The sequence below is a fragment of the Periplaneta americana genome, chromosome 5, assembly GCF_040183065.1.
Source record: "Periplaneta americana isolate PAMFEO1 chromosome 5, P.americana_PAMFEO1_priV1, whole genome shotgun sequence".
NCBI classification, from domain to species: Eukaryota; Metazoa; Arthropoda; class Insecta; order Blattodea; family Blattidae; genus Periplaneta; species Periplaneta americana.
In genome coordinates this window covers 32,905,676-32,918,345 of record NC_091121.1, presented here as the reverse complement: position 1 = coordinate 32,918,345, position 12,670 = coordinate 32,905,676, and the positions used below count along the sequence as shown (strand labels likewise).

At 34.9% G+C, this 12,670-nt stretch overlaps 1 protein-coding gene across 1 annotated transcript in view; it reads right to left on the bottom strand.

The window, feature by feature from the left end:
* Positions 1-12,670, bottom strand: part of side-IV (sidestep IV) — a 620,396-nt gene that overhangs the window by 447,107 nt on the left and 160,619 nt on the right. Inside the window, exon 4 of the mRNA XM_069827023.1 lies at positions 11,564-11,674. Within this exon, the coding sequence (XP_069683124.1) occupies positions 11,564-11,674 (111 nt within the window). The remainder of the gene's footprint in view (positions 1-11,563; positions 11,675-12,670) is intronic.

Here is a 12,670-nt window from a genome sequence, read left to right as displayed (position 1 = left end):
TTTCATGTGAACTAGGGTTGGTAAAAGTTATGTTCCAGTTTCTTGATAATACTATGATCAAAATAACAGTTCCGAAATAACAGTGCCATATATAACTCCACAGGTGCACAGTGGTATCTTGGAACGGTAAGTAACTATAACGTCATTGCTTGGAACATTTAGTACGACTAGTATCTAATGGAACAGTAGTATTTTGGAACAGATACGTACTACTAGTACGTAACCGAACAGTGATGTTCTGGAACATGCACGTACGACTAGTATGTAATGTAACAGTAGTACTTTGGACGCTAAATGTCCACATACTTCCCTGTATGCCATATGATGCAAGATGTCATAATGAGCTGAGACACACTAAAGACGTGAATGAGTGGAAAAGAAATGTATTCTAATACTAGACAGAATTCGTAGATCAGGTTTGTTAGAATTTTAATGTAATTTTAAATTATTTGCAAATTAGCCACAAAACTGAAGTGGATCCCAAAGATAAATAAAACCTAACCTATTCTTCCTCTTCTATCCGGCCCAAGTTCACAATGGTGTTCAGTTTCTCCAAAATCTAAATAAAAACCTATAATAATTTCTACCGTGCTAAAATTCATAAAGCCACCGGCGCTTGCCTGCCAGTCTGAAGTTGCACTCGAGCGTGGGTTCGATTCCCGCTTGGGCTGATTACCTGGTTGGGTTTTTACGAGGTTTTCCCCAACCGTAAGGTGAATGCAAGGTAATCCATGGCGAATCCTCGGCCTCATCTCGTCAAATACCATCTCGCTATCACCAATCCCATCGACGCTAAATAACCTCGCAGTTGATACAGTGTCGTTAAATAACCATCTAAAAAATTCATAATACCGTCATGGAGAGTAATAATCTCATTGTAATGTATGAGGAAAATGTTCAACCTTTTTTTTTTTTAAATATAAAATATTCAACATTCTTTGCTTTCTATTGAGGTTACAATGAAAACATGTTTGAAAAGAATTTAGTTTAATTTCAAGAATTGGTAATTACACTATAAATAGAAAATGTTTGTAAATAAAACTTAACCTATAAATTTTCATCTCCCTTGATAAAATTCACAATGCAGTTAATAGACTGTAATGTAACAGTTGTTAATAGTTTTTCGATAGAATACTATACTCCATAACATCAGTTTCAAGATAATTTGTACTTTTTTTTTAAAGAAGCACATCGTATCATTTTTTTTTTTTTTTTTTTACTTTAGTTCCTAACATTTCTTTCTGCGTGACGAAAGGATCCCCACTTCAGTTTCCAATAGTGCCAAAGATGTTACGTTTTGTGGAACAGGCGTTGTTATAATGCAGTTTCAAAGTGAAACGAGTAGTTTGTAACAGCAAGTATTTTGTACTAGCCCAGGACAACACTGTTATTTTGGAACGTAGTATTCCAAGGTACTGTTACTTTTTGGAACAGTTCCAAGCTATAACTGTTACTTTATTTTTTTCCCGCCTCTAATGGCCTTAACACTGACAGAATAAATAAATAAGTAAATAAATAAATAGATGGATGGATGGATGGATGGATAGATAGATAGATAGATAGATAGATAGATAGATAGATAGATAGATAGATAGATAGATAGATAGATAGATAGATAGATAGATAGATAGATAGATAGATAGATAGATAGATAGATAGATAGATAGATAGATAGATAGATAGATAGATAGATAGATAGATAGATAGATAGATAGATAGATAGATAGATAGATAGATAGATAGATAGATAGATAGATAGATAGATAGATAGATAGATAGATAGATAGATAGATAGATAGATAGATAGATAGATAGATAGATAGATAGATAGATAGATAGATAGATAGATAGATAGATAGATAGATAGATAGATAGATAGATAGATAGATAGATAGATAGATAGATAGATAGATAGATAGATAGATAGATAGATAGATAGATAGATAGATAGATAGATAGATAGATAGATAGATAGATAGATAGATAGATAGATAGATAGATAGATAGATAGATAGATAGATAGATAGATAGATAGATAGATAGATAGATAGATAGATAGATAGATAGATAGATAGATAGATAGATAGATAGATAGATAGATAGATAGATAGATAGATAGATAGATAGATAGATAGATAGATAGATAGATAGATAGATAGATAGATAGATAGATAGATAGATAGATAGATAGATAGATAGATAGATAGATAGATAGATAGATAGATAGATAGATAGATAGATAGATAGATAGATAGATAGATAGATAGATAGATAGATAGATAGATAGATAGATAGATAGATAGATAGATAGATAGATAGATAGATAGATAGATAGATAGATAGATAGATAGATAGATAGATAGATAGATAGATAGATAGATAGATAGATAGATAGATAGATAGATAGATAGATAGATAGATAGATAGATAGATAGATAGATAGATAGATAGATAGATAGATAGATAGATAGATAGATAGATAGATAGATAAAATAAGTAAATAAATAAATAAGTAGTTAAGTAAGTGAATGAGTGAATGAATGAATGAATGAATGAATGAATGAATGAATAAGTGAATAAATGAATGCATGAATGAATGAATAAATAAGTAAATAAATAAATTAATTAAATAAGTAAATAAATAATTAATTAAGTAAATAAATAAATAAGTAATTAAGTAAATAAATATGTTCAAAAATGGAATGTCATTCAGTCGGCTATTAATGCACAACGGCGACACCGAACAAAGTCTGGGGCAGATCCAACCAGTGGGCCTACAATCCGTAAATGGTACACTGATTTTAAGGCAAGATTCTTCGCAAGCGGTTGCGATTTCATCCGTACCGACTACAGTTACTGCAAGCCCTAAACACAGAGGACAATGTGCTACGAAGACATTTCTGCGTAAGTATGCAGACTTTAATTGAAAACGATGAATTTATTCGTTTCGTGGTGTTTTCTGACAACATTTAGTACTGATTCCTATACAAAATTTAATATCAGATATGTAGCGAAAATTAGATTAGTACTAAGTGAAACAGTGAAGTGAGCAAAAAATATTCTGGAAAATAAAAACAATACGCGACGGGCGGAGGAAGGGAGGAAAAGAGCCACGCCCATACAGGCACAGAAGAAGCGAAAAAAGTTGGTATTTATATGGAGGTTCCTTTAGAATGCATTTTAACTTTTCTTTAGAAATTACATTTGAATACATATACTCCCTTGCCTTCCTTTAGCTTTCAGTTCTATTTTTTTTTTCCTCAATAAACTTACGCACAGTTCCTCGGAGGGAATTCACTATTTTATCTTGTTTTCGTGCTTTGTGTTGTGTTGTGCTTTGACCAAAAATATTGTACAAAACACCTGAACATATTTCTAAAATTCTTATCAAATATTCGATACCCGTTTCATGAATATATACAATAAAATGTGCGTGAGAGAATTCAGACTCAAACTAGCTTCATAAAACGAAACATTTCAAATTACTAATATAAACACCACCAAGGCAGTCATACAAAGCTGTGGTTGTCTTCACTTCAGGAATCATTCCTCATGTGTTTAATGAAAAGTGACTTGTTCAATTGAAGAAGAATATGATTGATGAATTTGCAAAACGACTTAAGTGCCTATAAGTAGTTTTGAGAAAATTAAAGAAAACTGTTTTTTGGTCTCGCTGAATCATATATTGTTGCAATATATTTTGTTATATGTAAGAGATATGTAGGAGAAATAGTTTTAGTATAAAAACTCATACTTTTGTACTCTTCTTCAGGTCGTAAAAAATTTAATTATGAATAATTTCGAGGGAAAAATTGTTCCGGAGCAGGGTATCGAACCCGGGACCTTTGGTTTAACGTACCAACGCTCTACCACTGAGCTACCCGGGAACTCTAACCGACACCGATCCAATTTTTCCCTCCATATCCACAGACCTCAAAGTGGGCTGACAACCGTCAAGTAACCAACTTCGAGTGCACACTAACTCCATGTGACTTAAATTAAGTTAGTGTGCACTCGAAGTTGGTTGCTTGACGGTTGTCAGCCCACTTTGAGGTCTGTGGATATAGAGGGAAAAATTGGATCGGTGTCGGTTAGAGTTCCCGGGTAGCTCAGTGGTAGAGCGTTGGTACGTTAAACCAAAGGTCCCGGGTTCGATACCCGGTTCTGGAACAATTTTTCCCTCGAAATTATTCAAATCAACTTTACAGGGAGTTATACCTAAAATCTTGATTTGCATAATACACGTCACTGTTCGTTAACAGAAAACCACAATTTAAGTCACACGGAGTTAGTGTGCACTCGAAGTTGGTTGCTTGACGGTTGTCAGCCCACTTTGAGGTCTGTGGATATAGAGGGAAAAATTGGATCGGTGTCGGTTAGAGTTCCCGGGTAGCTCAGTGGTAGAGCGTTGGTACGTTAAACCAAAGGTCCCGGGTTCGATAACCGACTCCGGAACAATTTTTCCCTCGAAATTATTCAAATCACCTTTACAGGGAGTTATACCTGAAATCTTGATTTGCAAATTTAATTATCTTCAGGACTTAAGTTGTTCTGCAAACTTTAATCGCGACGCTGTTATTCCCGGCATGACTCCTCCTCTTTGCTTACGTCTTAGGAAGTGAAGGCTCTATAAAGTCTAGGTAGGCAGTATCGTTAGCCATTTTTGTTCTTTCGTTGCCGAGCTATCATACGAGAAATCTATTCGCCACACCGTTGAACATTATCATGTCGTAGCTCCTACGGTAATAAATCAAATGTACTGTAATTCAGCAAATAATTGAGCGATAAATAACGTCTTCGTGTTTTTCTGCGAACGCTAACGAAAGAGCCAAAATGGCGGGCGATTATATTAAGTATTTATCGAGCCTTAAGAAATGAATAACGTCTTCCTCAGCGAATCACAAGACGCACACGTTTAAATGTAGCCGACCTGCAACGCGATTGGCTGCCGGAAATTAGAGCGGCGGGACTAATCCTGCGTCATAATTATTATGTAACTGACATAAACATGTTTAACTAAATGTATTTGTACCTAATTAATCATAAAATAACCTTTTTTGCTATTGTCGAACAACATTATTTTGAACAATTTTTTAATCACAAGAGCACAGACCTCTGATGGAGAAAAGCATGATGTTGAAGAAATGTTTCTGAGCAGTTATTGCCATTAAGAATTTTATTAGTGTGTTGTTCTTATTTTGTTCCGGACAACTGTCGCAAAACAACCACAGTTCTTAGTATACTGGATGGGACACAGTTATTGAAGTAGTGTGCAGGAGAAAATCACATACCTCATTAAGACTTTTCTTGGCCTGTCCCTCATGGTAGAACAAAAGGACATTTCACTGGTTTTAATGTTGTGCACAGAGAAAGCTGGGACGGTAAGCTGGCGATAGTAGTACATATTCTGAACTGGTGTTTAGGCCAGCATACATTTTTCATGTAGACAAATGTGACAGCAAGAAAATCCTCTCTCTCGATGCTTAACTTGGATCCAATTTGCAGTACTTTTTACTTCAGCTACAAGTTTAACACGATTACTGAGAATATTGTTTTTCATATTCATGATCTGTTCTTCAAAGGTAATAAATTTTTACAACTAAAGAATTATCAATGATAACAGACAAAAAAAATTTGTCAGCTGATTTTATGATTAAAATTACATATTATGTAAGTTTCTTCAGTACTTGACAGGCAAAACAACTTAAGTCCAGGACTAAAATCGTTTTAACCCTTAACAAATATTCTGCTGCTAAGAAAAACTATACAAAAGTCGTGGATTAAAGTAATTCTGCTACTAAACGATGCCCCTTGCACACAGTAATAAAATAATGCTCTCAACTCAGAACCCTCAAAATGTGGACTTAAGTCGTTTTGCAAATTCACATTTATATGAACTATTTTTGCAGCTGTTCGTTCCGTTCCCGGCAGATATCTCGACGGTACCCGGTGCAGACATGGCTGCCCGGAGATTGAAACTTTAGCACACGTCTTGGGATTCTGTGAACAGGGATTGCTCTTGAGGAACTCTAGACATCATCTTGTAAGATTCAAAATTGCTGCCGCATTAAGAAATAAGGGCTGGATAGTAGAAAAAGAAATCTCCTGTCTAGCTGAAAATGGGTCAACGAGACGAGTAGATATTTTAGCGTACAATGCTGACACTAAACAGGGCATCATTGTGGACCCCACGATACGTTTTGAAGTAGGATGTCATTAGTCAGCCGAGGTCCACCTTGAGAAGAAGTCGATCTATGAGCCTACAGTCAACTATTTCAAGCTGAAATATGCCTTAATTCACGTTGAGGTATTCGGCTTGCTCATAGGTTCTCGAGGGACTATACCAGTTTTTGTTTTTCCGAAGAATTTCGACGGCAGTTTGCTCTGCCAACATCTCTGAGGGATGACATTGTGATAATTGTGTTAAAAAATCCTGCCAAATCCTCATTAATCACATGGTGCCCCATTAATAGCAATTGCAATTTTTCACACCCTTTTCTTTGTTTCCCTTCTTTAAAATTTAATATCTATGTTTACATATGCATAATAATTTTTTGAGGATATACTGAGTCCGTAAGGGCTACCCTCAATGGGGGGCAGTTTATTATTATTATTATTATTATTATTATTATTATTATTATTATTATTATTATTATTATTATTATTATTTTGATAAACCGTTACTTTTTTGTTATTTGACATCATTATATTATTCCCTCATTTCTGTATTCAGTGTCTGTAAAAGACTTTGCAAGGCAATATTTTCTACGGCAAATAAAATATTTATAATACAGAAGTTCACAGGTAAAATTCGCGTAATGAATTTCTAACACAGCCAACTGTTTTAAATACTCGCTCTATTCGTTTCTCTGCCTCTTTCCTAAGCAAAGTAAAAAATAAAATTCTTTTCAGACGAGATCATATAGCAACTCGTGCGAATTTCGTTATTTCCTTCAGCTCAGTGTGAACAATTTTAATTCATAGACACATAGGCATGGAAGCTACAGATTGCACACAAAATGCGAAATAGAGGCGTACACAATTCCTTTACAAATAAAGTCGAGAGGTGAAATTTGTAACCCGATGGTGTTTTCAACGCTCGCTCTTATGGTGGTGAGTGCTATTGATTTTCGCTCAAATGCTCTCCCACTGGAAAGCAAACGCAATTCACAGACACACAGATATTAATATTTGAACTAGTACTTTTTTATCAAAAGCACGCAGGTGACAACGTTTGGTCGAAACTGAAAGCTGTAGAAAATAACAAAAAATCCCCCGTTATTAGTCAGCTTTTACATAATTAGAGAATATATCTTCGAGTCCCTGCAGTGTATTTGACTTTGTCTATCACAGAGTCAGAGTAAGTTACTACTTTATTGTGTTATTTAAGTAATAGCCACTAATCCCAATAACTCGAAGTTTGAATTCACGGACACGAACGCAAAAAATGAACAGATGCATAAGGTGTTCTAAAAGTAATGTAATTGCAATCAAAATTGAATAAGGGGACAAAAACCTCTGACGCATCAAACTATATATAGTAGAATCCCTCTTAACCGGCACCAAGGGAACCAGGCTAGTTCCAGATACGAGATTTTGACGGATAATTGAGTAAATACCGGTATACACAAAAAAAAAATCGTATTTCATGGTGCCAAATGTTGAAACTGCAGCCATGTGAGCTTATACCCTCGATGCTAGGTCGGAATAGGAGTTCGCTTCATCCACTTAGTACAATATAATTATACTGCTATGGAATTTATGTAAACATTTCTTCTTAACTCTTTATTATGTTATTAACGTTTAAAACACAAATCCAATAATAAGAAATCAGTGTTAGTACTTTTGTTTTGCAGAAAGAAGCCATATAAAAATAACGACATAAAATTTCACGTTCCGTTTGAAGTTTGTGCACCACTGTTTTCTTAATCCAACAGGCTGCTTATTCCTCCTTCTATACCCAGCGCTTGATGCCCGCACACGACGTCAAGATCAGAAAAATTCTCTTGCTTTGACATCACTGATCTAGGGTATTACTAATAGATAATATATACGAATATCAGCTCTTCACGGTACGGTGTTTTGTGTTTTGTATTTTGCATGTCTTGACCTCATGGGGAATAGAGAATACGAACGAAAGACTGGAGATAATGGTATCTACTCAATTACACTTTATGCATGTTTGTATGATAGGTTAGGATATATTATATAATGTGTTTTGTTTGTGTCATTTTCATATTACTCTATGCGTTCTTTTGGAGAGTGGTTAGATATAATCATAGGTAAGGGGAGTGAAATCTACAAAGTAGGACTTGTTTTATACAGCACGTAAGGTCAGAAGACCAGAGGGTTTATTTAAGAGAAAATTCTGATAGTGTATTGTATTTGTACGTATAATATTGCTGAATAAATTTGCCTGCCTGTCTGCCACTTCCTCATAATTGAATAAACATAATAACTGCGTGGATTTTTGTTATTAAAACACATCACACAGCACAAATAATACACTAATTTTAGGTTTTAATATTCACTGGAAGTACGTGCGAATTTCTTAATGTGACAACACTAACGGCCCAAACATAACTAAAGAAACATAAAAACTGTGTGGATTTTCTTTATTAAAACACATCACACAACACAAATAATACACTATTTAGGTTCGAATATTCACTGAAAAGGAAAGTTCGTGCGAACTTCTTAATGTGGCAAAACTGATGGCCCAGACTGGTAATGTGGCAGATTTAAACATTTTTTTTGGCACAAACAAAAGTGCCGTTGCTTTGGTACTGCCGGTTATTTGGGTGCCGGTTACGAGGGATTTTACTGTATTTAGAATAGTAATTTTCACGAGTGTTTATAATGAAGATTATACACGTGTTACAACGTTTTATGTTATTCTACGGATTAATATAATGGAAAATTAAATATTATAAACTTACAACATTTAATGTTATGACATAGTAGAGACATGAGTATTAGATACGACGTAATATATTGCATGGTTGTTAAGTAACCGTTTCTAAGACAACGTTATTTTTTTGTTGTTTTGAAGCCATTTCTTACAAGTGCGTTGTATAAAATTGTGTTGTGAAGGCGGTGATGACGTCATGATATACTAGTTGCTAGGTAATCTTTTCTGGCACCAGTGCCACAATTAGACCAATTGTATACGATGTGTAGCATCATAACAAACGCGTTTTAATGCTGTGATTGCATAACGGATTATTTTATGCAAACAAAATATTTTTGGGATTATTATTCTGAGAATTATGACATCATCGAGAAAATTTTAAAATTACATTCCAAGGTTTCTTTAAATATTATCGAAAAGATCATATTTTTATGTAATATTTCATTTGTTTGATATAGAAGCACTACGGTTAGTTATTATGGTACCAAATGTATTGTTGATACACTTTGTTACTGTCTTATTTAAGAAAGGAGTTTAATTTATGAAATCAACGTGAAACAAGACATTCTTATGAGATTATTTTACTTGATTTAGTTACGCTTTATCAAATACTCGGTTATTTGGCATCGAAGGGATTTCTAATAGCGACATGATATTTGGCGAGGTGACGTCGAGGATTCGCCATAGATTGCCTGACATTCGCCTTACGGATGGGAAAACCTTTTAACACTCTCAAATTTAGCATACCAAAGTACACATTGTGCCCGCTGTTGATTTGTAGCAGCCATTTTAATCATCTACGATTTTCATTTGTCCTTTCAGATTGTGCATTGTTGATTGTCATACAGTAAATAACAATCTTGTTCGTACAGCCCCTATTTTTGTGATAACGTCCGTTTTAACTGTAAAATAAGATAACAATTTTGTTTTCTTCTTCACGTATATAACCATGAGCAGATTATTGGGATCGTGTAATATGGTCCGACGAGACGAAGATAAATCTGTTCGGCTCAGATGGTTGCAACAGAGTGTGGAGGAAGGAAAACTCTGCCTTCAGGAAAGAAAATACACGGAGGTACTTCCATCATGATATGGGCTTACATGTCTTTCCTTGGAGTCGGAAACATAGACTTCATTGATGGAATTATGTATAAAATGATGTACAAGAATATTACGACAAATTTGAAAGAAAGTGCTAAAAAGAGTGGTCTTCCAGGGTAGTTATATATTTCAACATGATAACGACCCTAAACACACAGCCGGAATCGTCCAGACCTGACTCATTTGGAACGTTTCCCATAAACTAAAAACGCCACCTCAATCAGCGGATTTAAATCCTATCGAACATTTGTGCCCAATTTTGAAAAGGAGGGTACGAAATAGCAAGATAACATCCATTCCGGAGCTCAGAAGAATAGTGACAGAATATCACTCCAGAGGTTTGCAAGAAACTTGTCTCTTCAATGAAAAGAAGAAGCGAGGAGATCATTAAAGCCAAAGGATGTCTTACAAGATATTAATTTTGTGTAATAGTTGCCAATTAAGACTTTGAAAAGTATAAAATGATTAGATGTACGAACAGAAAAGTTGCATAAAATGTGCACATTTTTTTGATTTTGTGTGTTTATTTATAGTGAATTGAACATTTTGAAGAAGTTTATTTTATATCCTGAAAAGAAGATATTGGTTTTTCATATTTTAATTTAACCCATTAAAATAAATTATATTTTCGTTAACAAAACTGTCTATTTCTAATAATAATATTACTGTACGAACAAGATGGTTACATACTGTGTATGGAAATTCAAATCTTTTAATCATAATATAACCAGTAAGAAATTTTTCCTAATATCATAATACCTTTATAATAATAAATTAATATTATGCATATCCAAACGGATCAGACTGTATTTCTGAACATTTATAGGCTTGAAAATATTACTGATTATGCTAAAAGTTTCAATGCATTTGTTGATTTTCTGGGAGATATCCCTTTCAGATTTAAAAGGTAGGTTGTATTCAAAGTAATAGAATTCACCTACATTTTCTGAACTTCGTTATCTAAATACATTTTACTTCGAATTGGGTATTTGACAGAAAATGCCATAATATTTGTTTTATCATGTGAAATTTACATGTCGTACCTACCAGAAATTATACGCAGATTATGAAGATATCTTTGTAAATTGTTTTTCGAAGACGCTAGTAGCGCCAGATCATCAGCGAACGGTAGATATAGCAATACAATAATTTATTCAGTCAATCAGTTACATCCACCTACGCATCAATTCTCTATCCATCTTGCTCGAAAGAGAGAAATAATGTTTTTATGCTGCCCTCGGGGTTACAGTAATCCTACATTTTAGGTTTTTTTATCGACGAACACAGATCGCGGCTCCAGTAGAGCTCAGACCTAGGCTGAACGACGCCTACCTTCCAAAACCGGATATCCGAATTAAAAGCTTAAATATCTGACGAGTTGCATGATAGAGTACAGTGGAAGTGACGCATACATGGTAAAGCAATTAAGTTGGAAATATTTGATAATGCTGAATTCAGGCAAAATGTTGCATCTTTAAGACTCTGAAACAATAGATATTCCAAACATTTGGAGTGTAAAAAAAAAACTGTGTTAAAAGTTATGGCACTCACCGCCCGTGACCTCGCACACAAGGTACACGTCGCTTCCCTCGTTGTAGCGCTCGAGGAGTTTGCTTCGATCTCGTCGTTTGTCGTCATAAATTACTGGACGCTCGGGCGGAACTGAAACACACAAAACAACGTACCGTGAACATCTGATACTCGTATATCTTATCTATTAGTAATACCCTAGATCAGGCCTGCACAAGGTTCCGAGCCGGCTCACAGCTCATGAGCGGAATGCAGATATTAGCTGCGCTCTGTAGTGGACTGGAAGAAGGGGGTGATCTCGTACAAAATCATACACAAAAGGAAGTACTATTACGAGTGTTTATGAAATGAATTCCCGTTCAGTGTTTGCAAAACTATCTTGGACTATTATTAATTAATAAAGAAATATTTAATTTACAGAAGTAATATAAATTCTATAGCTACTAAAATGTACAATATCATTTTGTTATATTTTTATTTATCAGTACATCAAAACGGGGTTTTATGCTGTTGGCAGCTGAAAGGAACAGTAGCCTACTGATCGTAATGAAACATCAGTTACAGATGTTCGATGCCTGCCTTTATTAAAGTTGATTATAGAGAACACTTGCTCACAAATATAAATGTTGAGCCAGACATAGCAATCATTTTCACATCCAGCCTGTGTAGTCGTGGATATTATTGCTAATGTTTAGTCTTGTAAAACTCAACCTGGCTAGTAGTATTATTCAAACGATCTTTAGCGCTTAGGTCACATTGAATATCAATAAGTTCGAGCTGTAAATCGTTAAATGTTAAATGTTATGTTCCGTCTTTTAGATTTCTCCACACTGTACTGTAGCAGAAGGTAACCAACGTGAAACAGTTACTGAGAATAGGCCTACACATTGCAGTCCACTAGATAACTGACTGGTCCTTTCCCTCTCCTCCACCTATAGCAAGTCTATGTCATCCTGACGTATCTTCCTTTCCGTTTCGGCGAGCGGTAAACACAGCTCTCCCGCTCCGAAGGAGCGCGCGCCCTCGTTGAGCGCTGTTTATGCAGGCCTGCCCTAGATCATATATGTAACAGATAGGTCGGCCTTATAGGCTTTGAGGTTAACAACTTTTGTCAGGTTTACTACGCTG